The sequence below is a fragment of the Peromyscus eremicus genome, chromosome X (assembly GCF_949786415.1).
Source record: "Peromyscus eremicus chromosome X, PerEre_H2_v1, whole genome shotgun sequence".
Taxonomy (NCBI): domain Eukaryota; kingdom Metazoa; phylum Chordata; class Mammalia; order Rodentia; family Cricetidae; genus Peromyscus; species Peromyscus eremicus.
The window spans coordinates 65,755,203-65,772,439 of NC_081439.1; the positions used below are offsets into that span (position 1 = coordinate 65,755,203).

At 36.5% G+C, this 17,237-nt stretch overlaps 1 protein-coding gene across 1 annotated transcript; it reads right to left on the reverse strand.

Annotated features, from left to right (window-relative positions):
* Positions 1-3,100: 3,100 nt before the first annotated feature.
* On the reverse strand, positions 3,101-16,978 carry Satl1 (spermidine/spermine N1-acetyl transferase like 1). The gene is made up of 6 exons (XM_059250948.1): positions 14,133-16,978; positions 10,079-10,130; positions 5,454-5,534; positions 4,963-5,064; positions 4,159-4,199; positions 3,101-3,370 (listed from the first exon to the last, which is right to left on the reverse strand). Exons 1-6 carry the CDS (start codon positions 16,647-16,649, stop codon positions 3,200-3,202), a joined length of 2,964 nt encoding a protein of 987 aa, XP_059106931.1. The 5' UTR covers positions 16,650-16,978; the 3' UTR covers positions 3,101-3,199.
* Positions 16,979-17,237: the final 259 nt, after the last annotated feature.

The following is a 17,237-nucleotide window of genomic DNA, read 5'->3' on the forward strand; positions in this document are numbered from 1 at the left end:
GTGTATTTTAATTGTTTAAAGCAATCTTGAAATTCTAATTTCATAGTCCCCCCTCCCCTTTCCTCCCTGAAAATCCCATATATCATTCCTTGTTCTCTTTCAATGTTATGGCTTCTTTTTTCATTAGTTGTTGTTATGCTTGTATGTGTATGTGTCTGTGTCTGTGTCTGTGTGTGTGTGTGTATGTGTGTGTGTTCCTAAATATATAAATACAACTTGCTCAGTCTGTACATCACTTTTTTAAATCCTAATTTCATAAGACCCAAAGGATTAAATTATCACCAGTTGACAGGAATTCCTTTAAAATGTTGATTTTGACATGGTGGTATTATTTACTTTCAGAAATAAGGTGGTTTGAGGCCAAATGTTTAAAAAAATGATTTGTGAAGCATTATCAGGTCGTTTATGGGATCACATAGAAAATTTGTGCCAGAACTGGATGATGAAAACTAGTTTACAGACTTACCAGTTTCAGGTATTTAACTTACTGAAGTGATATAAATATGTATTTTCAAGGTAAAAATCAACTTATCCGGACAATTTGTCAAATTATAACAGTGTTCCAAATGAAAGTGAAATTATATCATGTTGTCATGTTGGCTAAACATAATTCCCAGAGCTCCAAAAATTATGTAACCTTGTTTTTTTAATTTGATACAAGAATGTGAAAAAAGATTTTAAAATTTCTAAAAAATTTGTATATTTGTATATTTGCAACTCCAGTTTTAGTCAACCTAATTGTTCCCTGACAATTTTCAAATGGAAAGCATGGAGCTGAAATTTGACACTGAACTTAAAAAGGTCATTTCTCTTTAGTAGATTTAGAGGTCCCATTTTGCTAGACTCAGAGTCCTTCACTTTTAGCACCATTCATGCCATTGCTCTTTGGGATCAGCTCCATTTGTGAACAACTATTTCAAGAATGAAGCACACTAAAATAAAATTAGAACCAAGATACTTCATGAGCATCTGAGAACTCACTGAGAATTAGAGCTGCTTTGATACACTAGGTTTTCAAAGACAATGGCAGATACCCAACTAGTTTTATGCTGTCATTTCAATTTTACTTTTATAATCAAAACTTCAGTTTTTACATAAAAAGGGTAATCAATTCCCTGTCTAGCTTCCTGTCTTTTAACTTTTCTTGAACTTGGACCATTCTGGCTTCTTTACCTACTTGAATTCTTAGATCATTAATCACTGTTCACCATTTCCTCCTTGAAACTTACTTTTCCTTACTCTGAATTTCTTGTTACTCCTCATGTTTCTGTTGCTTTAAATCTCTTAAAGGCTGAGACTTCCCAGTTTCCATTCTTTGTGATCTTTCCTCATTCTCTTATGCTTTCATTTTTATTCAACCACCTTCTGGCTACAGAAACCATTTCTAAGTTATTATTCATATTATAGCCTCAGTCTTTCTCTAGTATTATAGACCAACCTATATTTCTAATGAATATTTGTATTGATTCAACATTTCAAAGGTATTTCAATGTCATTGTGTCTAAAACTAAATGTCTACCTTCCTCATTCTAATCCTATCATTTTCTTATTATATTTCATTATCACTCTCCTGAGATCACAATAATGCACTGGCTAATCTGCACACCATCAACCTTCCTCTCTCTTCACAATGTCTTTTGCTTGCATGTGAACCAGGGAAATAGCTTAAACAAGTAATGTATTTACAACCAGAAACAAGGTAGCATAGGTATAATACAATGTTTCCTTGGTGACATCAAGACCTAGACTTTCCACACTGGTCTTAGCACATTTCAGAGTCACAAGATGACTGTTCTACCAGCAGGGAACATGTTACATATCCAAAGTGGGAAGACATAGGGACAAGTGTACAGTATGCAAAGAGTACACCTGAGTCCTTTTCATCAGAAGATCTCTGTGTATATCTAAACCAGAACCTATATAGCTACAGTATTCACTCAAAGAAGGTAGAAAATGATTTTTTTCTTATTGCAAGAAAGGCAAAATGTCAAAGATTAGAAATGGATGAGTTTGATTTATGTGTATATTACCTGATTCTTATAGCTCATCTTTAATTTTGTGACAGTCATCTTTTGACAACTATTAAGTAGGTGTGTTAATGAAAACTTCAGTAGCACACCATTGCCTATAGAATCAAATCGAAACTTATTACTGTTTTATATCTTCTATTCTAGTCTTCCTTCTTATACACCTTCCTTCAAATGTACATTTATGATATTCCACTTGCTTAATGAACATGTTTGCTCTTTCTGCCTCTTCAATGCCTGTGCTGTTTCCTCTCAGTATGCCCCTTTGTCTTGTTTCACTTTACCTTCTCATGTCCTACCCAATCTTCAAGTATAATTTTACCGTCACCTTTTTCAGTCCTCCAAATAGGATTTGTGAATTCAGTGCAACCCCTTGTCCTTGGCATTTATAAATATTATAAAATACACAGTTTTTTAAATAAGTATTTTCTCACAGACAAATATCCTTCATGGGTATGGCTGGTGTATATTGGGAACTCACCTTTTTATGATGGTACTATATAGTTACATAATTCCAAAATAATTGTAACTCTATCAAGCAACTGTACCAGGAAGGATGGAAACATATACAAATAGTAGTGTTGAATGTGATATCTTCTCGAAGTACAGCCAAAGAGCTCTAGATGTTTAGGGATGGAATGTAGTTATGGAACAGTAGCAAAGTGGCAATGGTACTGAATGCCCAAGATAAGGACTCACTCATTTTTCACAAGTAAGATCTTCAGAACTTAGCATCACTGTAGGAAATGAATTTTAAACCTTATACCTACCTATTTCTATTTAAATATACCCATACTTCATCATGTATAAAACAAATCCTTAAGAAAATGCCATTTGAGCATTGTGCTTATCTTAATTTCAATTATGTTAAAATGTGAAAATACCACCATTGTACATTTGATGAAATTCAGTTACTAAAACTCTAAGCCTAGTGTGAGTGGTTTTTCAATGATGCAATCAATTAGATTGTTAGAACTTTTACTAGCCATTACTGTTTAGTTTGGATAATGAACAATTGACTGTATCTTGAAAAATCTGTTTCAAAGTCAAGTATCTACAAGAATATTGTGCTCACTTGCTTTATTTCACAACATTTGATGTCAAAGTGATGTTTCTAAGGTGACATTCAAATGTTGAGGCCTATGTTGGGATGAGTTATTACCAGGCTTTTTTCATGTTTCCTCTGCAAGTTCCAGGAGATCTTCCATGTTAAATCTGAACAAATGCCAGCCTTCCTCACAGGAAAGGTCCAAAGCCCCTAGGCGAGTGTAGTACGCAACGGAATCCTGATTCCAAATGACAACAAGAAACTGCATGGCACTGCATTGGGTGTTGATGGCTATCTGTTTAAAAACAAACAAGTAAATATTGTCCTTATTTGACAGTATAGTCATTCACTATTTACTGAAGGTCTCCTATATATAATACTATATGTATATAATAATGCAAAATACTATAGCTATTTTTGGACTAAAAGAATCTTTCATATTATTGCAGGTCACATTGTGGGTCTATTTTATGAATAAAATTACTTTCTACTCTCATGTTTGCTTATTCTTGATGGTAAAAAAAACACATATAGTATGTTTGTACAATATATAGGAATAAAATTTAATTAAATATAACATAGAATCTGAGCTTTCAACTTGAAAATCCACTTTAATAAATATTTGAAATGCATGTTGCAAAAATGTTTTGTGTATGTGAATGCACGTGTTCATATGGCTTTGGGATACATGTGTGTGCATGCATGTGGTGATCAGAAGGCAACTTCAGTTGTTATCCCTCAGGTGCTTTCCACTTTTTGTTTGAGACAGAGTCTCTAACTGGCCTGAAATTTCACTAAGTAGGTTAGTGTGGTGGCTGGTGAGCACAAGAGATCCAACAGTCTCTACCTGTCACCTTGCCACTGCTGGCATAAAAGTATGTACCACTACTCCTGGCTTTTTATGTGGATTCTGGGGATTGGATTCAAATCGTCATGTTTTCAAGGCAAGCACTTTACCAACTGAACAAGTCCTGGTGTTATATTTAATCAGTAAGATTAGTTACCGAATCTATGCCTTGTTAAATAACACTTGATGAAGAAAAGGATAATACGTAGACTATCAGTACTAACTATAACACATACCTGACTTAGCTTCTTCAGCATAGCAGCCCCAATACCTAGACCTATTAAATAGACATTGTCAAATAAGGCTGTACATTGAAATTTTTCACTTAAGTAGTCTATTTTAATTTTAAATCAATAAAAGGTCAAACTCTTTATGGTTGCCATATATTCTAATATATATATATATATATATATATATATATATATATATATATATATATATATATATATATATGATAACATGTTGAAACCGAACTCATGAACACTTTAAATCATTTTTTTATCTTATTGTAGCATGACAACAATGGTAATACAAAAGAGATTAGTTTTATCTTAAAAATTCATGATGAATAAATGAGTCTGTCTTTGTATTCTTTCTTTTTCTTGAGGAAGGGTTTCACCTTCTATTGTTGGATGGCCTGGAACTTGAATTCGCAGAGATCCACCTGCCTCTGCATCCCAAATACTGGAATTAAAGGTGTGTGTCACCATGGGGGCCTTCACTGCTTTCATAGGATAGGGTATATTTCTTAACTATGCCTATTAAAAACAAACCTAAAATATAAAATTATTTTACAGATAAAATAGTAGTTGGGGATACCATAGCTTACTTGAGTGTGTTGATAAATCCTATTGAAAGATTTTCTAACTTGTAGTTGAGTCTTCACTGTACTAGGATCCTGATCAGGCTCAAGAAATGGAAATGAGCTATCTGAATAACTTAAAAATCATATGCATAGGAAGGCTTATCTGTAGTTTTTACATTAAAATATAACGTAGAAACTTTTAGATGTTTGCAAATACTATTGATTGTAGTGCTACCTTGGTAACCTTCAATGATGTAAAAATCCTCTAGGTGAAGCAGTTTGCCAATCCATGGGTTGTATGTGTAGTAGTACATGGCAAATCCAATAGTTTTTACTCCTGTGGAGAAGAGAGGGAACAAAAAGGCTAATGCTTTAAATCATAAAAAGGTATATGTCTTCAAATAGAATTTGAAAGTGTTTGCTGCTTTAACTATTAAAGCAATAAGTGGTTGTTGGACAAAATATCAGTACATAAATTTAAATTTACAATGTAGAAAGTTTACTTTTCTTATAGCCTTTAAAAGAAAGTATATAGTTTGATACGTTCTTCTAATTTTTAATACCTTTATAATCAGAGTTACATAACAGTTATTTAAAAGTACACCGGGTTTGCATATTGCACTCCTCTGCTTAATACTATTTACACAATGTGTATTTATTAACTGTTAACTCTGATTTCAGATATAAAAAATGTATTATAGGTTAAACTGGAGAAGAAACAGTTACCCGATTCTGTTTGTTGAGCGGGTACTTCTGCAACCAGGCAGTAGAAAAGTGGATTGTCTCCAAAACCATCCCTGAATAAATCTGAAATATCAATCCACATACAACATGTCAAAGTTTATAAGCAAACAAAGATGTCATGATAGGAAGCAGTAGGAACACATCTTTCTCCCTGCACAGCAGCTATGCTAGTAAAAACCATCTGAAGTGAGTATTTTAACATTCACAACTTTAAAGAGAGTCTGCCTAGTATCTGCTGTTAATTTGGACTAAATGTAGCCATGCATGTGGTGTCAGCTACCTGCCTATGTCCCTTTGAGTTTTCTAGCAGGTGTCTGTAGAAGTGACAGCTTGTGTTTCTGGAATAGTTTGTTGAAGCCTGGTTGATCAATAACTGTCTTGTCCTTAATGTGCTGTGCTGATTGTTGAGATGAAGGCTTGGAGACTGATTGTCATTATTCCACCCTCCACCGACTGAAGTGACTTCTGGGAAATTAAATGGATCTAGTCCTGCTTTGTATTTCTATGGGAATTCTCTCTCTCTCTCTCTCCCCCTCTCTCTTGCTCTCACTTGCTCTCTCTCTTGTTCTCTCACTCTCTTTCACTCTCTCCTCTTTCTATGAGAATAGACACACATGAGAGAGAGAATTTAATAAAATTTCAACATAGTCTGTTAATTACTGCTACAAAGAACCTACAATAATAAGACACACTAAGTGTTTAAATAAAATCAACAAAGTGCAAAAGAAGTTATTAGTGAGTTATTAATGAGGGAAATTAAGGACAAAGAAAGGATATAAAAATGGCAGAAGTGACTCTTTTAAGTAGTTAAATATAAAAAGATTACTCCATTAAAATATAATGATGAATGTAATGGATACTCTTTTTTTTTTTTTTTTTTTTACATTTTTACCTTTAGTGTGTGTAGTGGGGAGGGTGGTCAGAGGACAACTGGCAAGAGTCAGTTTTTTCTTCCACCATGTGGGTCCTAGGACTCAAACTCAAGTTATTAGGTCTTTACTCACAGAGCCATCTTCCAGATCCCAGTACAGTTAAAAAAATTCAATTACATTTTTATATAAGAGACACACTCTGGATTCAAAGACACAACTAGGCTGAAAATGAAATGATGGAAAAAGATAGCATGCAAACATAAATAAAAGAAAGCTTGGGTAGCTATACTATTATAAAATTATAGATTATTGAAGGAGAGAGTAGAATTGTGTAATTATAAAATTATCAAATCACTAAGAAGATAGAGCATTTATAAACGTATATAACAAAAATTACTACCCTGAAATAAAAGAGACAAATGCTGATATAAATGAAGGGAGAAAGACATAGCAATATACTAATAGTATGAGACTTCAATATTACACTTTCAATAATGTATATAACAACAAGATAGAAAATAAATAAAGTCATAGATTACTGAACAATATTAGAGACCAACTGAACTTAACTTGTATGTTATTTCTTTTCTGCTGCTCTATTAAAACACCATGACAAAAGCAACTTATAAAGAAAGCATTTAATTTAGCTTAAAGTTTCAGAGGGTTAGAGTCAATGATAGCAGAACAAAAGCTTGGTGGCAAAAACAGCTGAGAGCTCATATCTTGATCCATAAGCAGGAGGCAGACACAACACAGTGGGAAAGGCATGAGTCTTTTGAAACCTCAAGCCTTGCTCCCAGTGGTACAGCTCCTTCAACAAGTATATAACTCATAATCCTTCCCAAATAGTTCCACCAACTGGGAAACAAGCATTCAAACATATGAGCCCATAGAGACCATTCACATTCAATACAACACACACATGTATAAAACAATGTGCATGTCAAGTGTGCAAGGAACTTTCTGCAGGATAGGACATATGTCAGTCTACATGTCAAGGCTTGATAAAATTTAAAAGACTAAAATAATACTCAGTATATTTCCCAATCACAAAGGCATGAAATTAAAAATCAATAGGTAAAAAAACTCTATATTCAAAAATATATGAAAATTAAACAACACACTTTTAAACAACCAATGAGTGAAGAAGGAAATCAAAAGACTTGGGATGTGAATCAATGATGGAGCACTTTGCTGGCATGTGAGAAACCCTAGGTTCTGTTCCTAGTATGACAATCAGTTAATTGATCAATGCAAATGAATACTATTGCTGCAAATCATTTAAAAATAATCAAGATGCAATTTTGTTGAACCTAGTGGTGTGGTATAGTATAACTGCAAGAACAAGCCACTGCCACGTCTCACCTCAACAACTCCACGAATCCTCTGATTGAATGTCTCCAAGTCCTCAGCTGAAAGGGGTCAAAAAGCTTCAACCAAAAAGGGCTTTTGCCGAAAGGGCTTCAGCTGGAAAGGGCTCCTCAGCCAAAAAGACTCTCTAGCCAAAAGGCCTCTAGCTGAAAGGCTCTAGTTTCTGTCTCCTCATGCCTTATTTACCTTTCTCTGCTCAGCTATTTCACTTCATTCCTAATGCTGGGATTAAAGGTGTGTGACTTCCAAGTTCTGGGATTAAAGGTGTGTGCCACTACTGCCTGGCCTCTATGTTTAATCTAGTGGTTTGTTCTGTTCTCTGATCTTCAGGCAAATTTTATTAGGGTAGAACAAAATATCACCACGCACCATGACCAAGGCAACACTTAGAAAACTTCATTTGAGGCTTCTCTATAGTTTCAGAAGTTTAATCCATTATCAGCATGGTAGGGAACATGGTGCTGGCTCAGTAGCTGAGCACTACATCCTGATCCTCAGGCGAGAGAGAGAGAGAGAGAGAGAGAGAGAGAGAGAGAGAGAGAGAGAGAGAGAGAGAGAGAGAGAGAGAGAGAGAGGGAGAGTAAGAAGGAAGAGGGAGGGGAAGAGAGTAGGAGGGAGGAAGGAGGAAAGAGAGACTGGGCTTCTTGGCATGGGCTTTTGAATCCTCAAAGGCCACTCCCTGTGACACACTTCCTCCAGTCCTTCTAACACTTTAAAATATTGCCACTTCCTGGTGACTAAGCATTTAAGTATATGAGTATATGGGTCAGTCTTATCCAAACTACCAAAGTCCCACTTAAAACATTCAACTACTTTTCTGGTTCAAAGTCCCAGAATCTTCCATATTCTAAACAACAATGAGATCAGGCCTGTTCCAGCAATACCCTAGTCCCTGGTACCAACTTCTGTCTTAGTTACTGTTTTACTGCTGTGAAGAGACACCATGACCAAGGCAACTCTTCCAAAAGGAAAGCATTTAATTGGGGGATTAGAAGATTAGTCCATGATCATCATGGTGGGAAGCAGACAGGCATGGCACTGGGCACTGGAGCAGTAGCTTTACATTCTGACCCACAGGCAGCAGGCAGAGGAGAGAGAGTCACTGGGCCTAGCATGGACTTTTGAAACCTCAAAGCCCATCCCCAGTGACACATCTCCTCCAACAAGACTGCATTTCCTAATCTTAAACAGTCCACAAACTAGGGGCCATTCTCACTCAAAGCACCACATCCACTATCCATTTTCTTAAATTGATACAGATTCCAAAGAATTCCAAATATCCAAAACAACTTTAAAATAAAAGAATAAAGTTGGAGGATACACACTGCTTAATTTTGAGATTCACTATAATGTTATAATAATTAAAACAGTATGATACTGGATAGAGGCCTGACATATAGACCAACCAAACAGAAACAGGACCTTAAAATAAATACTCACAAACTTAATATGGTTAACTAATTTGTTATCAGGGTACCAAAACCATTAATTGAGGAAAAAACTGACTTTCCAATAAATCATCTTGTAAAAACTGTATTTCCATATATAAAATAACAAAGTTGGACCCTTATTTTTTTTATCATATTCAGAATGTAGCTTGAAATAGATTGAAGATCGCAGTGTGGATATAACATTAGAAAACTCTGAGAAGAAAATGCAGGAAATCAGTAAGATATTGTAAGTGGCAATGGTTTCTTAGGTCTACCTGACAACTGAAGCACAGTCAAAGAAAAAGTCAGAGACAAATTGGAAAAGCTAAACTTCAACAAAATAGCACGCTATAAAAACAGGTAAAAAATCTCCACAGAGTAGAAGAATAGTTTGTGGAAGGTTCTTAGTAGATGATGTTCATTCTTAAGTATTCAACTTTAAATGACTGTCCTTCACTTGATTCTTCTAATGTTAAATAAATGACCCTCTTTATTTGATCTTTGCCAATCATGATGTTTCACCATCTTTTAGCCTTCTTATTACTGTGTAAAAAAGTTCTAATTCATAATAATTTTCTACATTAGCCATTAGTATTTTGGTTATCAAATGTAATAAAAATAACTTTTTTCAAAGCTCCTACCAACATATTGCATGTTAAGTAGCACTTTTGACCAGTCATGCATACTTCCTGTTCTCTGTTTTGAAATGCATTTGCAGTCTACTGCATCTGTATCCGTTTCATGTTTTGAGGGAAAATGAAAAATAGTGGAACATTGAAAAGGCTAAGGAATTTGTGTCTTGTATATTTCAATGTTATTAATAGGGTCATGTTTTGTAACAAGGACAGAAGCTTCTGCATACCTAAGTATCTATTCTGTGTGCATGCATTCACACAGTTTTTACCTGCTCTAAAATTACCACAAAACATCTTACCCAGTTCTGTTAATGCCACGTTTTCTTGCATGCCTTCATAGGAAGCCATTTCCTGTCAAAGTAGAAAAAAACCTTTCAGCTGATGATTTAGTAAATATTATAATCATTGAAATATTTATTTAACATTTATATACACAGGTATAACACAGGTGATGTGTTAAAAAGAAGTCAAACTTGATCACAGTTATCTAGAAATTAAAATCTGAAACAGCAATGAAACACAAATTAGGTAGATAACTAGTTGGTAGCTAGATGCTAGGCAGATAGGTTTATAGAGAGACAATAGACATATGATAGAATTCATATCTCAGTTATGTCAAGGTTAACTTTCTGGGTTACTAGTTTTGAATTCAGCAGGAACCTGGAAAGTAAAGGAAAACTTTTTTCTGGGTAGTCACAGTCACATTGTTTATTTATTATGACTTTACAGAAAAATTTGTGACATGTATTTGCCTGGGGTGGCTTTTGCTAGTATAACTTTAGAATTTTAAAATTGTGGCCTTTATTTTTAATTTTTTTGCCCATCAAATTCTTTCTTTTGTGATGCTTATTTCATACTTGGAAAGTTATAAAATATTCACTCTTGTTCTCCTTGGTCCATTTCTTTTCTTTATTTTTAGTTGAGGCTATCAATTGTACAAAATGCTGGTTTTTATCCTCTTCTGTTCTTACTAATTGCTTTGTATATTTTTGCGTGTGTAAACACTGAGGTAGAATGTCACCATCATACCTACTCTGTCATCCCGGTGCCATTAATTGAATGACCCCTCTTTTATTCAGTGATTTGAAATACCCCTTAATATCAAATACCACATTCTCACATGTACTTTAGAAAACTTTTGGACTCTTCATAAAGTTTCATTGTGCTAGTTCTGATAATTTTATGAAAACCCTTTTTCATTTATTTTTGAGATTATAATGTAACCACATCATTTCTCCCTCCGTACCCTCCCATATACTCCTTGCTCACTTAGCAGTGTCCAAAGGTTACACCCATAAATTCTCACCAGAGTAACTGCCTAAACATGAGCTGAACAAGGACAACAATGAAATCTAATTTTTATGTATCAGCTTTCTATTTATAATGTCAAATGCAGTCGTGTCAGTCACATGAAAATACATATGTACTTATGCATTAAACACTTTAAAACTTTTCTAATATTATTATTTTGTTATATTCTCTTGTATTCAAACTTTTTATTTACATTATTTTATTTTTCCAGGTAATCTAGAGTTAAATTTTATTTTGCATTGACAAAAAGTATGAAGATATTACATTTTCCCATGTTACAGTGCAAGAATTCAACAGAATATTTCTTATCCCACAATAAGATCTTACTGATCTATATAAATAAAATAAATTTAAGTTCTTCACAATGTGTGCTGGCTCATTTTCTGTCAATTTGGCACAGATTAGAGTCATTTGAGAGGACAGAACCTCAACTGAGACGAGACAATGCTTCTATAAAATCAGGCTATAGGCATTTTAAGCCTGTACATATTTAAGCCATCACATATAAGCCTGTAGAGCATTTTTTCATTTAGTGATCAGTGGGAGACGAAATAAACCATTGCGGTGGGGCCATCCCTGGGCTGGTGGTCCTGGGTTCTATAAGAAAATAGGCTGAGGAAGCCATGAGGACCAAGCCAGTAAGCAGCACTCCTCCATGGCCTTTGCATCAGCTCCTGCCTTCAGGTTCATGCCCTGTTTGAGTTCCTGTCCTGACTTCCTTCAGTGATGAACAGCAATGCTGAAGTGTAAGCCAAATAAACCCTCTCCTCCACAAGTTGCCTTTGGTCATGGTGTTTCATCACAGCACTAGAAACATTAAGACAAAATGACTGTTTTTCAAAAAATCCAGACATAAGCATATAGCTTCATTAGTAACATCCTAATCAGTCTCCATATCAATTAGCACTAATTTATAAAGATGTGTTCTTCATATGGTCTTGGTCAGTTAGAATACAGCAGGAAAAGTAACAGTTCAGGAATAACCATATTTTTGCAACATTTTCAACTTTGTGATAACTATACTATATGTATAAGAGCTCTAATAAACATACATTTCACATAAATTCACATTAATAATTTTCACTATTATTTTGGATATTTTGGCAATTTATATCAAATGGTTGCTATTTTGATATCTGCAAAGGAAACCAATTTTTAAAACCTCATTTAGTGTAAATAATTTCAGATTATTTTATCAGATAAAAATAAAAGTTTCCAATTGGTTGTTTATCTTGTGCAGTAGTTGGTTTCAAGCAAACGCATATACAAAAAATGGAAATTTAAGCTCTACTATAAGGTCTGTTTTGAAAATTATACTTTAACACCAAGCATAGAGATAGACCCCTTTAATCTCAGTACTTGCGAGGCACAGACAGGTGGATCTCTATGAGTTCAAGGCCAGCCTTGTCTATATAGTAAGTTCCAGGACAGTGAGGGTTACAGTTGCCTCAAAACAAACCACAACGTAACAAAACAGAACAATACAAAAAACACCAAAGGTTAAATTTTAAAACCAGTCTTAAATATTTCTGAACATGACATAATTTTGTTTAACTTTTCAGTGTTTCACATAAAATTAAAACCATAGAATTATTACCAGGATTGAAGATTCTGATAGCTATACAATCAATTTGGACTGAGGTATAGTTATTTGAAATATGTAATCTTAAGTAATGTGTGCTTTCTTTTAAAATGTCTTTGATTTGAAATACTATAGGTACATGATTCAGAATGTTAAATTATAGTATGTATTGTCAGATTTTTTTATGGTGGAGAGGCATTATTTGTTTTGCTATAGAAAATCAAGAAAAAAAACCCCTAAGTTTGTTCCTTAAGAGGAGAAAAAAAGGTAAGTAGAGGTCTCAAAGAAAAGAAAATCCTGGAACCACAATAAAAGGGCCATTAATTGAAGAAAGCAGTGTTACTCTTTTTGACACTTCAAAAACATTATTCTTAGTATTAGGAATAATGTAACCATCTAATTCTTATGTATTATAATGGTCATGTATATATGAACACATATATAAAAACACACTATACTGTGACTAAGGAATTGTAGAGTAAACTGATAGCCTAACTCACAGCAATAACAAGTTGCTTACATCTTAACTGTTTGTTTAGACCTGAACAGATCAAATGTTCAGTGAATATACTAGTCATTTTCAAATTATGTAATAAAAACTCTGGTCACAGTGTTTGATTTTGCTGAATTACTTTTGAGAAACTAGCTGCTTTGCTTCACCTACTTTATTTAATACTGGTATATTATGGATTTATAATATAAATATATGTATACAAACTTTAAAATATCATACACTTCCCATGAAGAGGATGTCATTTAGTCTGGTATGTATCTGCAAAACATTTTTAACACCAAAACATTAGAAGTTTTAAGATCAAGCAGAGAAAAAGGTATACTCTGCTATAATGATGCTAGTGTATAGCTACACAAGGCATCATAATGATGTCTATTAGCTAAGGAATTTTGATGGGAAACTAATAAATTCTTTAGCAAAGAGTGTTTTTCTAAATTTCAAAATGATCAAGTATTTGGAAAATAGAAATATATTAAAGAACGTAAATCTCAAAGAGAACTCCTAAATACACATCTGTATCACATGAATGACTGCCATCAGTACAGGAAAATTCAATCATGGTAACTATAGTTATTACATTGTCACCTTTACCGTACTGGTATGGTTTCTAGGAAAGGCATTAAAATAAATGTGTGTGTAAGAAAACTTTCACTCAGTTGGTTAGACTCATGGGATGTATCTGTGAACAGACCTCTGGATATGCTTTACCAATGGAGCTATATTACCTAGTCCATATCTCATATATATATTACAACAATCTCTTGGTGTAGTAATTGCTATAATCTTGTTTTATATGGAAAATGAAGATTAGAAAGGGTTAGTGATTTCCAAAACACTGTGTATATGAATCATAATTAATAGAGCTAGGTTCAAAGCTAGACTATGCATTTCTTTTGTTCTTTCAGCCCTGAAATAATTTCTAAGGAATAAGGAAATACAGGCTTACTTTTATCAATTGCAGGATATCTGGGCAGTCCTGAGGCTCAGCAGGTCTTATGTAGAAAGGAACAGTACTTGTTTTTCTCGTGGGTAATTGAATCATTCCTTGTTGATTTGTATCAAAATCACTCATGCTTGATTCACTTGGCTCTAATTGACTTTTACCTGGTTGACTTGTGCCTGCTTGACTTAAGTCTGATTGGTTGGTGATGTCTGATGGGCTGGCTTTCATCTCTGGTTGACTTGGACTTGTCATTGATGTATCTGATTGTGTCATTTCTCCTTGGCTTAGTTGGGTAGTGTCTATTTGGTTTGTATCTAATGGGCTAGTTCCTGGTTGGGTGGTTTCTGGCTTGCTTGTAGCTAATCGGTTTGTGCTTAATTGAATGGTTTCTGGTTGACTTGTCTCTGATTGTTTCAGGCCTTCTTGGCATGTACCCTGTTGGCAGGTACTTGTCTTGGATTGCCTTGGCATTGATTCCCAAACATCTGATTGTCTCATGTCTGGGTTGCTGGGATCTAATTGCCATTTTTCTGATTGTCTTGTGCCTGAGCAACTGGAGCTTGGCTTCCATGTGTATAATTGTCTTACACCAGGGATTCTGGGACTCTGTTGCCATGTATCCAATTGTTTCATGCCTGGGTGGCTTGGGCATGTTTGCCACGCATCTAATTGTCTTGTGCCTAATTGGCAGGGGCTTGGTTGCCATAAATCTGAGTGTCTCATGCCTGAGTGGCTTGGGCCCCATGGGCATGAGTCTGAATATCTCATGCCCAATTGGCTTGGGCCTGGTTGCCATGAATCCAATTGTCTCATACCTAGGGGGCTGGGGCCTATTTGCCATTTTTCTGATTCTATCCTGCCTGAGTAGTTGGGACCCCTTTGCCATGAATCTAACTGTTTAATGCCTGGTTGGACGGTGCTGGACTGCTGTATGTTCAACTCTATCCTGCCTGGTTGACTGGTGCCTGGTTGCCATCTGTGTAGCTCTTTCATGCCTGATTGGCTGGGGCCTGATTGACATGTGTCATATTTTGTCATGCTTGATTGGCTGGGGCTTGATTGCTCTGTGTCTAAATCTTTCATGCCTGATAGACTGGGGCCAAGTTGCTTTGTGTTTGATGGTGTCCTGCTCAGTGGGCTAGGGCCCAGTTGCTTTGTGTCTGATTGTGTCATAGCTGGTGGTCTAGGGCCTAGTTGACATGTGTTGGACAGTCTTATGCCTAGTTGGTTGAGGCTCAGTTGCCAGGTGTCTGACAATTTCTTGCCTAGTAGGCTGGGGTCTGGTTGCCATGTGCCTGACTGTTTCATGCCTAGTGGGCTGGGGCCTGGTTGCCATGTGCCTGACTGTTTCATGCCTAGTGGGCTGGGGCCTGGTTGCCATGTGCCTGACTGTTTCATGCCTAGTGGACTGGGGTCTGGTTGCCATGTGCCTGACTGTTTCATGCCTAGTAGGCTGGGGCCTGGTTGCAATGTGCCTGACTGTTTCATGCCTAGTGGGCTGGGGTCTGGTTGCCATGTGCCTGACTGTTTCATGCCTTGTTGGTTAAGGTCCAATTGTTGTATGTCATTTTGTCTCATACATGGTTGTCTGGGGCCTGGTTGCCCTGAGCTTGGTACTCTCAGTCTCATACCTGGTTGAATAGGGTCTGGTGGCAATATGTCAAATTTTTTCATACCTGATTCAGTGGGATCTGGTTGTCTGAAGTTTAATTGTCTGATGGCTGAAAAATCTATGTGTGCTTGCCATGAATTTGAATATTTTTTGTTTAAGTGGCTTGGGCTCCATTGACCTGCATCTGTTTGTCTGAAGCTTGCAGAGCTTGGCCCCCATTGCTGTGATTCTCTTTGTTTCATTCCTGGATAACTTGGATTGCATTTCCATGTATCTGGTTGTCTCTGTCCTGCATAGCTTGGACCTGGTTGCACTGTGTCTGATTGTCTCATTCCCTGATTGCTTTGGTCTATTTGCCACATGTCTGGTGGTCTCCTACCTGGATACCCTGGACCCCATTGCCATGAGTTCATTTGCTTCATGTTGGGAGGAGGTGGGCCTGGCTGCCATATGCTTGTTTGGCTCATGCCTGCTTGATTCATGTCTGGTTGGCTTTTGCCTAGGTTTTTTATATCCAGTTGGCTTGGATCTGGCTGCCTCATACCTTGTTGGTTCATGTCTGGTTTGCTCTTGACTGGCTGGTCCATGCTTGGCCCTGGTTGTTTCATATTGGGTTGGCTCGGGCCTGGTTGGTTCATATCTGTTTGGCTTGCACCTGATCTTGTCACACCTTGTTTGTTCATGCCTTGTTGGCTCATGCTTGGCTGGTTGATGTTTGGTTGGCTGGGCCCTGGTTGTTTCATATTGTATGGGCTTCTGCCTGCTGGGCTCATAACTGTTTGATTCATGTCCGTTTTGCCTGGGCCTGATTGTCTTATGTCTGGGTAGTTCATATCTGGTTTACTTGCACCTGGTTGTGTTATATTTGGTTGGTTCAAGCCTGGTTGGTTTATGCCTGGTTGGTCCATGACTTGTTTGGCAGATGATAGGTTGGTGAACAACTGACTGGCTTGTAAGAGTCTTGATAGACAGGATCTTTGGACTATAATGCTGTGGTGAAAAGTTGTCAGCTGTTTCCAGTTTGTCTAAACTCACGCTTGGAGATAGTTCTCTGTCATGATGGGAATAGGAAACAGAGGTGACTACCTGAGGAGGGTGACTGAAGCCTCTGATTTGCTGGAGTTGGCTTCACTAGAGACCACAACTCCAAGCTTGATTGGATTTCAGCCTGCCATCTGGTCTTTTCCTGCCAACAGGCCTGAAGAGGAAGAACAAAATGATCCTGGGAGAGCGTTACCACATTACCCCTCCCCCAATCCAAACTGGAATGCATCATAATGACGAAGTCACAATGCCAGTGTCTCTGTGCCTATGTGTTGTTCTTGCAAGTGGTGAGGTAAGGGCAGGGCAGCGGCACTGTAGCAGTATGTTTGCAAATGTCTCTCCTCCCACCTTATCCCCATTCTCTGTGGAATTTGCTGAACCTTGGTGTGGGCATAGCTTTACACCTTCCTGTGGACCCTCTCGACCCACTTCTAGCTCATTCCCATTCCTTT